We start from the raw sequence: 17,837 nt of genomic DNA on the forward strand, positions 1-17,837 counted from the left end.
TCTTGACATTCTGGATGATTTATAACTTTGTATGAGATTTGTCAGTTATCCTTAACACGGCTCTCATATCAATATATCGATCTCAAAGTCACTCTAATAATACAATATTTATTTTATAATATTAAATTCACTCTCTTGGTATGCTAGAAATAGAGCCTCACTTTTATATTAAAAAATTATAATAAAAGAATAATTAATCCAAATAAAAGTTATTAAATTTATAATATGAAATTGCTGCGATTTTATTAAATTAATGGATCTAATAATTATTTTTGTATAAAGAAGAATGAGCGTAAAATGTGGTTCCCAGAGAAAGGTTTTTTGATTTTTACCTCCTGGAATCAAACCATAGGGCCTTCCCCAGTCGAGCACGCCACTGCATGTGTGCGCGCACAATTTCATTCGCCGAATCCCAATCATCTTCAAGTCCCCAGGCCAGCCCGCCTCTGGAACCAGCCGGATCTTACATCTCTCGTTTTGTTTGTGGTGAAATAAAAATAAAAATCCAAAGTTACGGAATAAAAAATCCAGGGACTTTTTGTGATTCAGCATTGTTGGTGTGCAACTTGGAGTCAGTTCTTGCTTCTGAGGCTCTTATCTCTCATCACTCTGATTGGGCTTGCTTTCTCCTTCGATTCATGCACCAAAAGCGACTGATGGGCATCTCCCAACATTCGATGTTCATTCGAAATCCGCATTTGGAGAAGATTTTTTCGTCTGGAAACGAGGTGGGTCGATGTTTCATCTCTTCATTTGTTAGTTTACTTTCGCTAGAGATGTAGCTGTTTGATCGAAGTCCTCCTTCTGGCAATTCGCTTCATTTTGTTTTTTTGTTTTTGTTTGTATCTACCGGCTTTTGATGGTATTCAGTTGATTTCTAGGGACTCTGCTTCGTGATTTCTTTGCTTTGATTTGGTTCTCTCTGCTGGGGTCGGGTAACTCTAGCACAGTTCTGTAGTAGAACTGCAGCCGGGGGTTTAAAGTACCACATGGGATTGGGATCAATCTGCACGCCGATAAAACAAGAAGAAGAACGAAAACGAGAACGAGTACGATGGGATCACAGTTGAATCTAATCGAGCAATCCATTAACGTTCATTACTCGTACTGGGTTCGTGAAGCTCTCGATGAATTACCCGATAATTTCACCATCACCGATCCTTCCATTTCCGGCCACCCTATTGTGTACGCGAGTCGTGGATTCCTGAAAATGTCAGGGTATTCGAAGGACGAGGTAATGGGGAAGAACGGGAGGATATTTCAGGGACCCGGAACCAATCGGAGATCCGTGATGGAGATTCGCGAAGCAATTCGCGAGGAGAGGACTATCCAAATAAATTTGTTGAATTATCGAAAAGATGGGACCCCGTTTTGGATGTTGTTTCATATGAGCCCTGTTTTTAGCAGAGAGGATGGGAGGGTGATCCATTTTGTTGCCGTTCAGGTGCCGATTACGAGGAGGCGGCGGCGTTCGGGAAGTGGATTTGGGAGAAACGGGATTAATGCGTGTGAAGAGGGGTCTAGGTCTCATGAGATTGTATTTGGGTCCTGTCGGAGGGAGGTGTGCTCGGATTCGGCTGCCGAATTGAGTCGTGTATTAGCTCGGGATTTGGTTATGGATTCAGATAATGGAGGTTTGTTTCTCAGTTTGCAATAATGCAATTGTTTATTTTCATCCTTGAAGAAGTGTGACATTGTTTACTTAATAATTGCTCATGAATTGATTAATTATTGTTTGATATGATTGAATTGGTGTTCTAAAGTTAATTGACATTCCTGATTCCACTGATAGTTTCCTCACTGGTAAATTATTTTTTTCTTCTCTTCTTGTGCCCACGTCCTTTCCGGGCTTGAAATATTGTCTGATAGGTAACAATCTCTTGCAATTTTGGATATTTTTAATTTGTTCATATCCTTGAAAATTGAGTCATTTTGTTTGCATCTTTTTTTTTTTTTTTTCATGATTGATTAGGTTTTTTTCTCCCCTCTTTAAAGCTGTTGTCATCTTTTGGTTAGTATGCATATGTATTTAGGGATCTTACATGGCATTGCTTCTGTGTGCCGTGTGTGTGGGTGTGTGCGTGTTTTAAAATTTGAGCTACATATTTTGATTGTTGAATTGATTTTTATTTTATTCTCATTTATTGCACTGGTTTCCTAATATCATTTCATTCTGCTCTTCATTCCCTCCCCCACCCAGCCCCCCCCCAAGAAAAGGGAAAATGATTCAACACTTAGTTCTAGTTGTTCTCATGAACTGGATCTGTATTTTACATAATTAGATCTTGAAGATCCTTGTGAGGCTAGTGATCTTGAGAGGCGAAAGGCTGGCACTGCCATTAACAACATCTTGTCTGTGCTAACCCACTACAGCGAGTCAACTGGCAGATTGGTGTGTGGGAAGAGATGCAGCTTATCTGGGACAGGGCTTCTGGGTTCATCCTTAATTATATCTCTTGGTAGAATCAAACAAAGCTTTGTATTGTGAGTTTTTACAAATTCCTAATTTTCTCACTTTAATGTGGATAATGCTTTGTATACAAAGGTTGTTGATGTATTTTCTGTGTGTTACAACATATCTATGTTGGCTTGCAGAACTGATCCACATTCACCTGACATGCCCATTGTCTATGCAAGTGATGCCTTCTTGAGATTGACAGGTGGTTAAAGCTTTACCAAGTTTACTTGTGCTATTTGACATCCTCTTTTTGATTAGTTTCTCTGGGAAAATTTCTAGCTTGAGCTGAGATCTAAATTATCTAGTTTATGAATGCATATATTCAAATTGGGTTTGTGAAGTCACTTGTTCTAGTGACAGTTCCTTTCTTTTAAAGGTTATTCTAGACATGAAGTGTTGGGGCATAACTGTAGATTTTTGAGCGGGGTGGATACGGATTCCTCAACTCAGTTGCAGGTGACTTTCTTCATTTTAACTCTTAAAACTTTTGATCAGTTAATTGTTTCTTCATCGTGTTGAAAATTTTTAATAAGTTTTACCATTTGCTTATTGTTCTACAGATAAAGGAAAGCATTCAAAATGCACAACCATGTACAGTACGTATCTTAAATTACAGGTTGATTCTTAACTGTTCTTCCCATTTACTTTAGAGGAATTATGCTCAGCTTCCGTAGTCTGACATAATCCATATTTCTCTCTTTCAAGCTCAGGAAGGACAAGAGTTCATTTTGGAATCTTCTTCATATATCACCTGTACGGAATGCTTCTGGCAAGGTAATCTTACTTGCACTTTCTTAAGCTGTTTTTTTAGCCCAGCTATCTAAAATTCCAGTTTACATCTTTTAGATATTTTTCATGGGCCTCGGTAGCATGACTGAATTAATTTTTGGGGGAAAATTGCCACATGCACTTGGATTACCCCATATACAGAAATTGGTTGAGCATGATTGGCAGTGCTTGACTTGTCTGATTTATGTTGCATGCTTGATACCGGTTATTTCTTTCTTTCTTGCTTTTTGATTTTTTTTTTATTATTGTACCAAAAATTAAAGTGAGTATACTTCTATCTTTTCTTTTTTTCTTTTTTGTTCACAGATTTCTTTGGTCATTAAAATACATTTCAAGTTCCTGTGCAAAGGTTTCATCCAATTGCTTAAATGAAATTAGAGGTTAACTGGTTGTTAGCCGCCTTCCTCATTTGGGGTCAAATGTATATGTATGAGATGTTAACTGTTCACATGAAAGTAAAGATTTTTCACTAGATGATTAAGTTGGCCATGGAACTTTCCATTGCTCAGAAAATGTGTCCATGATGGAAGGACCAGTGATGCCATTAGACTGAGAGGAGTATGATTCCATCATTTACGGAGTATGTGTGTATATTTGTACATATAAACATATGCATGTACTCAGATATGCATACAAGCACAAGTCTGTTATTGTTTTAGTTTGTGGATTCCTTGGGTAAGATTGAAGTATAGTTACATGAAGAGAAAGTGGAAGCAGGTGTGAGGTTGGGCGTGGATGCAGGAAATCTAGGAGATCTAGAAAATTTCAAAGTTAGAATCATCTGGGAGGCGTCTTGCAATCACACACCCAAAATGGCGGTGTCAAGGCAAGGCATGCCTAAAACGCCTTGATGCTGAATCTAAAGTACCAAATTCTGAAAAGGCTAATGCATTACACAGTAAGGCTGAGGATTATGCATTTTGGGTGTGTGATTGCGAAGTTAGAATTGGCTAGAAAAATTTTAACTGTGTTATAAAAGGTATGTCATAATATGAGTTGATTTCTAAAACTCTTAAACCTAAACCTTTCAAAAATAACTGAGTGTTGTATCTTAAATAAATAATTTGAACTTTGTAGAAGTATAACTATCTTTTGCCATGATTTATGTCTTGAATTCATGGTAACGATTTTTTAATAGCCAACAAGTAGTTTGTGACTTATATCTAATTATTTAAAATTATATTTGTGATTTTCATAAATTTTTCTTTACTTTTAAAATATATTATTTATTTACATAGTTTTACCTAAAAATAAAATTTTCAAAAGGTTTACACACCAACGTGCCTATATATATATGTATATATATATATATATATATATAACTATAAAGTCTGAACCAAAATATATTTTCAAAGAAACTTTTCTAACTTTATGCTATCATAATTTTCATAAAGTGAACCCTGGTTAATCATTAAAAAAATCTTGGCTGATGGCCCTATCATTCATCACCTGTTTGAGTTGCCCCACTTTATCAGCTATCACCAATTTGTGCTGCTCCATTGTTTTTCCAATTATGATTATAATTGTTAGATTACCACTTTACTAAAAGCTTAATCTGATAGATTCTTGGCCAAGAGTGTATGTCAAGCTTAAACACTCTCCCGCGCATGCAGCCTGATTGTACATGGAAAGATAAATGATAAACAACACCCATTGCAGGAAACATGATCATTTTTAACCGCCACACACTAAAACCAGGTAACAAGATTAGAACCCAGGACCTCATAGCAACCATAGCTCTGATGCTGTGCTAAACTGTCACTTCACCTAGAAGTTTAAGAATAGGTTGTGAGTCAACAATGTATATGAAGATTTTAACAATATTCTTATGCTTAGTGTGTATACAAGTCTAGTTTAGTTTACTCCACATCGTGGAATACTCAAACTCAGCTCAAACATTTTGATTTCAAAACTGGATTCAAACTTGATCAGTCTAAAATTGTTGAACCCGAACTTGAGTTGGCTGCAAGTTCTTGAAACTTGAGCTTGATTAAGTTCGATTTGATTAGAAATAATATGAAATATATGTACAAAGTATATCTGTATATGCATAAATTATTTATAGATATCATTTATTGAATATGAAGATAACAAAATTACAAAAGCTCAATTAGGCTCAATCGAGCAGTATTATAAAACTCGAGCTCAACTCATTAACCTACTTGAGTAGCTTGAGCTTGACTCAACTTAGAAGGATTGAGTCGATCTTGAGTAGCTCACAAGTAGACTTGACTCACCTAAACCCCTTATTATGCTTCAAGGGTGTGAAAATCCTTATCTTTAAGTACACTTCCAAAATTGTGAATTCCTTCTTCCTATTGTTGCCATGATAAGCTTGACATGAAGAGTTAACTAAATAGCTGATGCACTCTTAAGGCAATGTTTGGGAGCATGGATTTTAGGGCTTGGATTATGATTTGTGTGGATTTGGAAGAAACTCAATAGAATTTTGTACTACATTTTCTCTATATCCACAAAGCCAAATCCAAGGTCCAAATTTCATGCTCTCAAACACAAGGTTAGGTTACTGAAAAGTTAATTATAGAGATTAGGGAATTCAACATCTGTCATTGCTGCTGCAAACCATCCTTGACCACTATACTAGTGACAGGTGTATACTGGAAGACAGCAGCTATATTTAGGTGAGCCTGGCCTCCGCTACTGGAAGCATTCTTGCTTCTCTCTCTCTCTCTATATATATATAAGTTGAAGAAATATTTTGACTCTTTATAAAGTATGAGAACCTCTTCCAAGTTCGTGTGGAAGCCATTTTTTGCAGCCTCTTCCAAGTCAGCTTACTCCTTTGTTTTGATAAATCAATGATATTGTTTTACCATTTCTAAGGTCTCCAACCTACAGATTCTTGATATTGCAGTAAGTCTATAACATAGTTGTTAGAATCTTATGATTCTTGATTCAATTCATACGATTCGTATCAATTCCACACCAAATCGATTCGAATCTTACTACCGAATCTAAAAACAACTGGGTCGTTGCCGAATCTATTAGTTCACCTCGTGAATTTAACGAATTGATCCAAACCTATTGATTTACACGATTCTAGACCAATCATATCTTGACGTACTCGATTAGTTTTAAACCCCAAAAAACAACATTTTTTTTTATTGCCCTTATTTTTACTCGATTACCCTCCATCCCTTGTCTACGCCAGTTTTGCGCTAGAAAAAAAGGGTCAAAATAGAACTTTAGGTCTAATGTTGCCTTCATGAAACCATTCTTCACTTAGAGGGTTATGGTGTTCTGCCATTAAGAAGGAGCGAAACACTCATTGGCTGAGGTGGTACTCATGTTTCATTGTGTTTTTAAAATTCAAAAGTTGGTTTTTTGAGTAGTTGTTCGATTGTTATCATCTTTTTAAGTTAATTATTTTTTTTCTTTCTAATTCGAGGAAGAATTTGCATGAAATATTATTTTTTAATTGTTGATAAACACTGGAAGTTCAGTTTTATACTATTTTTTCTCGATTCCTTCCCTTAAACAACACAAAAGTTCATTTTTTTATTAAAATTCTTGACTCATTCCCATATTTTTCATTTGCTTAGGGAAAGCATACACATGAAATATGATTTTTTTATTGTCAAAATTTAAGTGTATTTTACTAGTTTGTTTCTTGTTTGTATATCAATATATGCATGCCATTTAGAATTGATTTTGAAAAATTGTACTGTATCTTATGATTCAATTTGATTTTCGATTCCCAAAATTGGAATTTCAATTCATGATTCGAATCTTGATTTGACAACTATGGTCTATAGATATGCATAGCACAGTTTTAGTTGGGATATTGAGGAAAGACACGATACAAAAATAGGTGGAGTAATAAACTTCATTGCGCTGATGCTTTCCTTGATCCACCATGGGCTTGCATTATCATAGGCCATGCCTTGCAGCCTTCCCCAAGTTACACTTGGTTAATTATCTAGGTGAACTCTCTCTCAATAGTGTATATATGTCTGAATATGTTAAAAGGTATTGGTAGCTTAATGCATTTAATGAACTATATTTGTCTTAATTAGTAGACTAAGTAGGCATAATCAAAACCCTAATGAAGACCACTGCAATGTTTTCAGGAAGGATTATTTATGATACTTGAGAGGTGGTGTGGATTAGCGTTATCATGTGTAGAATATTTCCTGCCAATGTACACTGATACAAATGATCTTTGAATTTAGATGGGACGAAATTTACTATTTATTACATTTTCACACTGCTGGGAGTGTTGTGTGTTGGAAATTTGCCAACGAAATTTTTATGGTTCAGTTAGTTGGTTTGCCATTGAATCCAAGTTTATTGTCCTTGAGGGGTAGGAACTGAGGTTGACTGACTAAGGAATTCCTCAGCTGATATCCCTTTACGGATTGGAGTTGTTCTATCTTTATCCATGCATTGCCAGACTTCCATGCAAAGAATAAAACTTACAATGTAAAAGACTGGAATATATGCCTATTACATGATGTTATGAGGCAGCTGCATAGTGATGGGTTAGTATCCTAAATTATATAAGTCAAAGATGAATTTGCAAGATCCTTGGACTAAACCACTAGGTAGAGTACCAGTTGGGATAAAGCTTATGCCTATAACTAGAGTTCAAGGGTGACAGTAGCCCAACTAACTTGTATATGAGTAAAAAAGAGCTACTTGCTGACCTGACAAGCTGATTTAGAAAAGCAACAGAAAGAAGCATACGGAGAGAATTGAGAGGAAGAAATAGAGTGAAGAGAAGAAGAAAAAGGAAGGGAAGAAGAAGAGAAAAATAATTGGAGGACACAGCAAAGTAAGAACAAAAAGGGACATAGAAGAGAACAGAGAGAAAAACAAACATATTAGAAGGGAAGAAGGAAAAGGAAGATGAAGAGAGATGAAAGAAAAAGGAAGAGGAAGAAGAAGATGTGAGGAGAAGAGAGATAAGACACGAGGGAGAGGGAGAGGGAGAGATTGACTGCTGTGAGAGAGAAAATAACGTGAGATTCAATTAATCATTCTGAAGTTGCTTGTTTTTACATCATAAACCTATACCTATAGGCAACTACAAAACCCTAAACTAAAACTATTAAAAATTACAAAATAACCCGAAACAATAAAAAATCATAGAATAACCCTAAAGTAATTAAGATTTACTGAAATAGACAAATATCCCCAAACTAATATAAAATTCCTAATTTTTAAATCTTTGAGTAGAATATAAATGCTCAGAATTATCCATAGGTTACCATCAAACTCCCCTCGTGAAAGAAAACTTGGCCTCAAGTTTTGAAATGGCATAGTAGTGACAACTCCACAATCTGGAACAAATTTAGCCACACAGCAAAACGAAGAACTGATATAAAATGTATGGCATTCTCAAGCCCTATAGGAGAGTACAAAGAAGTCCTCCTGCAAAAGACTCATAACTTGAAAGCTTCAAATGATCCATGTCGTGATTCATCTGTGACAATACTGATGACAACAACATAAAAGCTTGAAGTTGAGAAGCACTAGCTGATCTATGGAAGTCACCGACAAGCATAGAAGGCTCCAACATCCTTCGATAAAGTAACAAATGCTCCAAACAAGAAACTAATTTAATATACAAATATAATGGCAAATCAGATAAATAAGCATTGGTATATACTCAAAAATGACACTAGATTTGGTTCAAGAACATGTGGAGAGAAAAGGAAGTGATGGGAAGTCCATATTCAATGGATGGAGAAGAATTGTCTCAATGGCGGATTCCTAGTTATAGGTTTAACAAGCAAAGAATCTTGAATAGTGCCTAGAGCAACAAGTTGTTGCTCAATCATTGAGTTAGGAGTGGCCAACTGTAGTTAAAAAATTGAGTCATTGACAAGCATTTGTGTCTCTGTAGTTGACAACTCATCTTGAATGTCATTGCAAGTCTTATCATCAAAGTCTAGTGTCAAATCAAGGTCTGTTTCCAGCCTAGTGGTAACATCAACTATCTCCAAGGTCAATAAAGCAAGTCTGCAATCTTATCTTGGAAAGAACTATGGGATCACTTTCTAAAAGGAATCAATTAAAGGGTTTGGAAATGCCGTACTAATAAAATGCAAATCATTAGCATAATCATGATATATTGATATTCAACTATGCAATAATTCATTCAAGGACTTGAAATACTAGGTAATTATTTTCAACATGTGTGAGTTGTCTTACGAACATTTTAGACGAGTTTGTGGCTGTCTTTTGACCACTTTGAAGTTAGAACTTGCTCTAGGTTAATGAAGCTTGCTGACATGAAAGTTGACGTTCTTCTGAATTGTGACTGGAAATTTGGATAAACCTCTCAACTTTCAAAGCTATGTGATGAACCTGGGACAATGTGGTAGGAGTCTTTGGGTTTTACCAAGGAGTTTGACTTGTAATTACTTGTTTTAACCCTTTTTAACACAGTGACAGTCTTTGTGCTCTTATCTATATCACACCTATTAAATCTAGCAAAATATTCATACACTAGAAGATAGTTGTTTAAGATTATACAATTGGTCCACTAATTGTGTCCAATAAGAACTTGGGACATATTTATCTTTTAATCCAACAAGTCTAGATTTGGCAAAGTGGCTGCACTAGAGGTTAGAAAATCCATACAAATCAAAATAGTTTTCTTTGTTGACTAACCAATGTAAGAAGTAGTGGGGGTTTGAACTACCATCAAACTTAAAGGGACACCTAGGTTTAGTCAATTGAGAATTTCGAGCCATTTAATCGAATGTGTCAAAGTGGCCAATTCTTCTTCTTGCCCCCCCGTCCTTTTTGGAGTGAATGGATATGCAATTCCACCTGTGATGCACTTAATGTCCTCATTTTTCACACACAGCTGGTCCCAAGCTCAGGTTGCGTTAGGTAGTTGACGACTAACGTAAAACTTGTCAGATCACTATGATATGAATCCTTATCTATTATTCTCTGGGGTGTTCCCTATGATCAATGCACTGCACTTATACCACCTGAGTGTGGCGAAAAGTGGGCGAGGGTGGGCTAGGTCATCTTCCCGATGCAACGTGTCGTGTCGGTGCCTGGGTAAGGTGTTAAATATGTGAGAGTTCCTGCATCATTTTGGACATGGGCTGATAAAGAAGTTAGTTCAAGAGACTAGGATTAGATTAGTAGTTTGGAATATAGGGACACTTATGGGTAAAAACATGAAAATTATGGACAAAATGATTAGAAAAAAAATTAATCTAATATGCCTTCAATAAACTAAGTGGGTGGGGAGAAGGTTAGAGAAATTGAAAAATCAAGATTTAAACTTTGGTACACTAGAAAAGAAAAACATAAGAATAGTGTAGGAATTTTTGAATACAAAAAACTTAAAAGATTGCATTGTAGATGCCAAAAGAGTTGGGGGTGGGGGGGGGGGGGGGATAGAATTATAAAAACAAGATGATCTTAGGCCAAGAGATCATTAGTGTCATTAGTGCTTATGCTCCTCGGGTAGGCTTAGTAGAAAACTTTAAGAGACAACTTTGGGAAGATATGAATAGTATTATACTAGGGATATAAGGGACTAATAAAATATTTATAGGAGTAGATCTGAATGGACATATGGAAGGGATAATAAAGATTATGAGAGGATATATGAAAGATATGGATATAGGGGCAAAAATGAGTCTGAGGAGATGATGTTAGACTTCGCCATGTCATATGATTTTATTATAATGAATACTTGCTTTAAGAAGAGAGAAGAACACTTAATAACCTTCAAGATTGGACAAAATAAAAGTCAAATAGATTTTTTCTTTATTAGGAGGGTAGATAATTTATTATGTAAGAATTGTAAAGGTATTCCAAGTGACAGTTTAACCGCGCAACATAGAGTTTTAATGTTATATGCATGTATTAAAAAATGGAAGAGAAAGGATCAAATAAATAAGTGCAAGAGAACTAGGTGGTGGAACCAAAAGGGAGAAAATATAATAAAATTTAAAGATAAAGTGATCAAAGATGGTGATTGGACTATAAAGGATGGTGTAGACATAAATACTCTTTGGAGTAGGATAGCTAGCTAGCTCTATTAAAAAGATAGAAAAAAAGCGTTTAGGTGAATCAAGAGGAAGATTCTCGAATAGTAAAGAAAGTTGGTGATGGGATCAAGATGTCCAAAAAGCTGGTTAAGACAAAAAAAGTTTGTATAAAACATTACAAAAATGTAGATACGTAGAAAATTTTGAAAAGTATAAAGAGGCAATAAAAGATGCTAAAAAGGCCGTTAATGAAGTTAAACATAGATCATATAATAATTTGAATACTAGATTAGATACAAAAAAGGGGGAAAGAGACATATTTAAACTTGTTAGAATTAGAGAAAGGAAGAGTAAGGACTTAGGTAATGTAAAATGTATAAAAAGTGAGGATGATATAGTCTTAGTTAAGGAAGAGGACATAAAAGAAAGATGACAAAGTTTCTTTAGTAAGCTATTTAATGAAAACCGAGTAGAAGACTTAAACTTAGAATTGACAAATGAGGAAAATGCTAAACATATGAGATTTATTTGTAAAATTAGAGTTAACAAAATTATGTCTGCACTGAAAAAGATGAAAAATAGAAAAACTGCAGGATCAGATAACATCCCAATTGAAGTTAGGAAATTCCTAGATGATAATAAAATTATATGGTTAACTAATTTATTTAACACAATTATAAAAACTAAGAAAATGCCAAATGAATGAAGGAAAAGCACTTTAATACCTTTATGCAAAAGTAAAGGGAAATTATTGTGGAATTAAACTTACAAGTCATACAATGAAACTGAGAAAAAGGGTAGTTGAATAAAAATAAAGGTCAGAAATAAAAGGTCTCAGAAAATCAATTTGGTTTTATGTTTGAGAGATCTACTACAGAAGTTATATATCTTTTAAGAACAATGGAAAAGTTTAGGTCAAAGAAGAGGGACTTGTATTTGGTATTTATTGACGTAGGAAAAGCGTATGATAGGGTACCTAGGGAAGTTATATGGTGGGTTTTAGGTAAAAAAGGAGTATGTAGTATGTATACTGATGCCATTAAGGATATGTACGATGGAGATGGACTGATGGAGTAATGACTAATGTTAGGACTATAGGGGGAGAGACTGTGGAATTTTCAATCACAATAGGTGTACATCAAGGATCTGCTTTGAGCCCTTATTTTTAGCTTTAGTGATGGATGGCCTAATTAGGAGTATCCAAAATGAGGTTCCATGGTTTATGTTGTTTGCAGGTGATATTGTCTTAATTGATGAAATTAGGGGTAGAGTAGAATTTAAGTTAGAATTATGAAGTTTTTTAGAACCCAGAGACTTTAGGATAAGTAGAAATTAGACAAAATATATGAAATGTAATTTTAGTCATAGGAGAAGAAATATTGGAGACAAAGTTAAACTTGATGATGATGAAATCAATAGCACTAGTAGATTTTGATACCTAGAATCTATTATGCAAGCTGAAGGAGAAATTGGAGAAGATGTAATGCATAGAATTAAAGCAGGTTGGGTAAAATGAAAAAGTGTTTTGAGTGTGATTTGTGATCGTAGAATATCATGAAAATTAAAAGGAAAGTTTATAGGACGGTTGTATGACCAGTTATGCATATGGATCAGAATGTTGGGCCACTAAGAAACAATATAACCAAAAAGTAAAAGTTGCCGATATAAGAATATTAAGATGGATGAGTGGTATAATGTTAAAATATAAATTGAGAAATTAACATATTCGCTGTAAGTTAGGTGTAACTCCTATTGAAGATAAGATAAGGGAGGGACGACTTAGATAGTTTGGGCACTTGCAACGTAGACCACGTAGTGTGCCAGTGAAAAAGAGTGAGTTACTGTGAGGGGTAGTAAAAGGCGAAGGAGTTGACCTATAATAATCTGGAATGAGAATTTAAGGATGTAACAGCCCTAAATTTGTTGAAAGAAATTATCCATGAATGCATAAATTGGCGTAAAAGGACCTCGTGGTATTTAAGGCTTGGTTTGTTATTGTTGCTGTTGTTATTGTTGTTGTTGGAATGGATGGATATGCCATGATAAGCGGACAAAGAGAAATAAATTCATGATTTGATGCAAAGTAGTAAGGCAATGATATATATATATATATATGTGTGTGTGTGTGTGTGTACTACCATCAAACTTGAAGGGACACCTGGGTTAAGTCACTTACTGAGAATTTCGTTCTACTTGATAAACCAAATGTGTCAAAGTGGCACATTTTCCCCCCGTGGAATGGATGGATTTGCAATGATAAGTGGACAAAGAGAATTAAAATAATGATTTGATACAAAGTAGCAAGGCAATGATATATATATATATATATATATAGAGAGAGAGAGAGAGAGAGAGAGAGAGAGAAAGAGAGAGAGAGAGAGAGAGAGAGAGAAAGAGAGAGAGAGATCAAGGAAGAAACATTAGATTAATTTTCAAGGGAGTGCGAGCACATATCGTTGTTCCTGTAGCCTTATCAACTGCCTACAAGCATTCTTTCAACTCTAGGTCATCTTTTTCTGTAATTTCTCAGAAGTTGACCCAATTTCATGCAGAAGACAAAATCCCTGGCAGAAAATGCCAAAATATCCCGGTGGAAATCTGAAGTGGTGCCGCGAGGATTTCAGGCAAGATGAAAGGCTTCGATGAAGAAATGCTCCCGTCTAGTGATGAAACTTCTTGTTTCCATTGCAACTTTGAAGCAGCTGCAGCAACAACAACAATCCTTCCTTCTTCTTTTTTTCCTTTTTGTTTTTTTAATAATCTTCTCAAAACTCCAGAACTGTCGGTGGTTTTTTTTTTTTTTTTTTTTCCTGCTGTGTTGTGCTTCTTCTCTAATGATCTAATCTTTGCATCAGCAACACTTTTTTTTTTAGATCAAAAGGCTCTGCAGATTTAGGGGGCTTGCTGAAGGGGAAAAGGATTAGGGGTTTTTCCCCCTTCTCCCGAGTTTTTCTGAAGGGGAAAAGGGTTAGGGCTTTGTTTTCTGGGTTTTTCTGAAGGGAGAAAAAGTGGGTTGGGGCTTTGGGATTGAAAGGGCTCTGTATGTGGGACTATCACTGCATTCAGAAGGCAGCAGCTGAATGGCGAGGATGAAGGTGATTGCAGTGCAGATGGTGGAGAGTTGGGTTTGCTCTAATATCAATTGATGTAGGACAGCAACAGACAGAAACATGGAGAGAGAATTGAAGGGAAGAAGAAATAGAGAGACCAGAGAAGAAGAAGAAAAGAATGGAGAGAGAATTGAAGGGAAGAAGAAATATAGAGAACTGGAGGAGGAGGAGAAGAAAAGAAAAAGGGAGAAGAATAGAAGTTATAAACAGAAAATAAAATAAAATAGAACAGAAAGAGAAACAAACAGAGGAGAAAGGAAGAAGAAGGGAGGAGGAAGAAGAAGAATACGTGAGAATAGTGCTATACAGCAGTGTGTGAGGCTCTTGTTAATGAATTCCATATACCTTATGAGTAGTGCACTTAGTTGCAGTAGATGAGTGTGCATTGGGGCTGCTCATATGAAATGTTAGGTAGATTTACTTGAACACTCATGAACTTCGTGCAAGGAACATAGCCTATTTGCAAATTGTGCAACTTTCTGAATAGTTAAGACTAAGAGTGAAATGTGGATGATAAGCTCAATGGTGCATAAAATGAAACTGTGGGTCATAGAGATTAAATCTCACTACTCCTCTGGGTCACGACGTATCATTCAACGTATGGTTAATAGTCCAAAAGGCACCTGATACAATATATTACATCATGATCCACACTCAAACATTCGTTCAGCCTTTTGAAATTTGCAAGGAGTGTTGGCTATTTCGACATCTGTTCCATATTTCAAAAGCCTAAAATCATTGTTGTCTTCCTCGGTTAGACATGCCCTTGTTGCCTTGTTCATTGGTTTGCCCTTTTTCAGATATGCTCCTACATTGCTTGTTTTGCCTCCCTTGGACCTCATTATAGTTGGGAGAATACTTGGAGACACTACATGGGTTGTTTGAATAAACGAGCACCAGGAGTCCCCCACATGCGCATGAGGCAGGGAACTACCCATTCATTTCAAGGAAGCCTAATCTGGCTACGAGTTAACCGAGTCCTGACTTTTGCTATCATCATGCGCAAAGGGGGTGCAGATCATCAGTTTTGGGTCTTGCAGGTGGGCCTAGGTCCAATTCAGTTTTGTTCTGATTTTTAGCCCTCCCAAATTTTATTGATGGCTTTTCTTACCTCCTAAATTCCATCTTGATTTGATCGCGGTACTCTGCATTGCTCAAGTGTCATCTCCTTATTTTCCACCATTAACTAATTGCTATCACAGTATGACTTTTCTGCTTGAGTAGTCTCTTTACACATATATTGGCTCTTGTCTTCGTGATGCGAATGATTGCAATTTTTATCAAGCCATACTGCATGGTTGAAAACTTTAGCTATTGCAAGCAGAATGAGAGAAGAATTGATGTACCCCCTTTTTTTGGGGGAGGGGGGCAGGTTTGTTAGTTGCGATAAACCTTCTACATTGGACGAGGGATGAAATCTAGCCTAGGGACAGTGCATCGCATGCCTTAGTTGTGAGAACTCTCACTCTCTATCTATTAATTTTTTTCTGTTTATCCACGTTCATAGCATGTCCAACAGCTTCAGGATATTAATATGTCCTGTTCTAGGATAGATGACTGCACTTTGTTTTAGGTAGATGATTGAGATGACATTGTCCATTTTATCTTTAAGTTGGGGAGAGAACAGAATGGGTTGTGCCTCATCCTTTATGAATGGTTGTCTTCGTTATGGTCGATTAGGCTACGGGGAAAACTGTGTAAATATGAGATTATCGTGTTTTGTTTTCACATCATCACTGCCTTCTGAATTTTTCAAGATAATATATATATTTGTTTCTTCACTAATTTTCCAATAGGTCAAAAAACAATGTAATTTGCATCCAATGTGATACATAAAAGAAAATCAAATAATTTTTCATCCGGTTGACAACAGGAACTAGTGTACATTTCTGATTAAAAAGTTGGACTTTAGCAATTAGAGGAGCTTATCTGATTATAATTCCAAATTATTTTCAATTATCAAATGATGAAGAAAAACTTCCATGATTTTTCTCTGGTGTAGTAACCCCCTTAGCATACAAAACTAGGACAAAATCTTTTGCAAGTGTATTTCATTTTGTTTTCCAAATGGCGTTACCACTGATAGTGTGCCAACCATTTGTTTGACGGCATTGAATTGTTGATTAAGCAGTTCACAAGGTCAGACCATGTGCTTTTTCACTGCATGAATCACTAAACTGCTATAATTGCAGAGAATACTGTTTGGAAAATTACCATATGAATATTATTTTGGGAAGGCTGAATCTTTAGGAGAGCCATGAGTTTCTTATACTTGCTCAAAATGAAGTGAACTTTTTAGTTCTTACAATATTTCTTTGTTTTGTTTTGTTCCTTTTTCCTCCCTAAATGCTCCTTTTGACCACATGGATGTAGGAGAGAATGGAAGAACATATTAAACCTGAACTTTTTGCGGCTTCCCATTCTTCACCATCTCTTTCTTTGTCATATCAGCAAAGTGCTTTTAAATAGAAGATAGCAACTAGAAAAAAAAATAAAATTTAAAAATTTTTAAAAAAAACTAAAAACTCTTGCATAAAATTTGTCTACTCCTGTTACAGGTTCATAGTTGATGGCTTTATTTATTTATTTTTTATTCCCCCACTGCGCTGTGCTGGTAATTTTGTCACTTTTGGGCATTTGGGTAGTGCAAGACCAATAGGTAAAAATAAACCTTATAGTTTTCCTTGTCTCTTACCATCTTTATGGGTGTGCAGATAGCTTATTTTGTTGGAGTTCAGATGGACGAAGGTAGCAATAACCAGGATGGACAAGGTTTAAGCATTGATATGAGGCGGCTTAGTGTGGTAGGAGCTGTCAAGGTTGCTGTGAGGAGTTTGTCAATGGGTGCTGGCCCTTCAAAGGCATAGGATCAATGACTACACCTATTTTATTTGCTGTGGATTCTGGATTTATTTATAATGTTATCTTGTTCAAAACTGTAATCCATTGCATTTGTAATCTCATCTTGCAATAGTTTGAAAAGGCAGAATTCGGGAGGATAGTAGAAATGTGGGTCCTCTAATGTCAAACTCAAACTCACATTGTTAATATATAAAAAGGTTTCAATTTGAAGTTGAAACTGTAGCTCATGTGAAATGGCTGAGATTGATGATTGTGTTATTGAAATCGAGAGAGAGTAATTGTGTTTCTTGATAAAGTGAACAAGATTATTGTACATTAATAATAAACAAATCACAGGTTTCAATAATAGGCGAACTACCATGGAGATTGCAAGTAGTTATGACTACACATTTAGTTGGAGTATGAAAATTGGGGCTTAATTGTTGTCATGGATTTAGGGTTATGGGAGCCATGGTGGTATGCCCTACATTCCAAGTGCTTCCTTCATCTTAATTCATGTTGACTTACCTAAGCAAGATCCAAATCAATTGGCCCAACTCCCAGTCCTAACTTTCTATTTGGGCCATGATAGAATAATTATCTTAGATTTTCATTAATTTTTTTGGTATCTAATAACTTTTCCTTGGTTTGTGG

At 35.8% G+C, this 17,837-nt stretch overlaps 1 protein-coding gene across 4 annotated transcripts; it reads left to right on the top strand.

Moving 5' to 3' along the window:
* Positions 1-306: 306 nt before the first annotated feature.
* Positions 307-17,438, top strand: LOC131144581 (protein TWIN LOV 1). Of its 4 annotated transcripts, none has more exons than XM_058093300.1 (8): positions 307-728; positions 882-1,634; positions 2,283-2,484; positions 2,596-2,660; positions 2,835-2,914; positions 3,019-3,074; positions 3,169-3,232; positions 17,057-17,438. In XM_058093300.1, exons 2-8 carry the CDS (start codon positions 1,055-1,057, stop codon positions 17,207-17,209), a joined length of 1,200 nt encoding a protein of 399 aa, XP_057949283.1. In that variant the 5' UTR covers positions 307-728; positions 882-1,054; the 3' UTR covers positions 17,210-17,438. The 4 variants fall into 4 exon arrangements, with proteins under 4 accessions (XP_057949283.1, XP_057949284.1, XP_057949286.1 ...); XM_058093301.1 differs by having other exon boundaries at positions 309-728; positions 3,019-3,054; positions 3,164-3,232; XM_058093303.1 differs by having other exon boundaries at positions 327-728; positions 3,164-3,232.
* Positions 17,439-17,837: the final 399 nt, after the last annotated feature.

The sequence above is a fragment of the Malania oleifera genome, chromosome 12 (assembly GCF_029873635.1).
Source record: "Malania oleifera isolate guangnan ecotype guangnan chromosome 12, ASM2987363v1, whole genome shotgun sequence".
Classification (NCBI taxonomy): Eukaryota; Viridiplantae; Streptophyta; class Magnoliopsida; order Santalales; family Ximeniaceae; genus Malania; species Malania oleifera.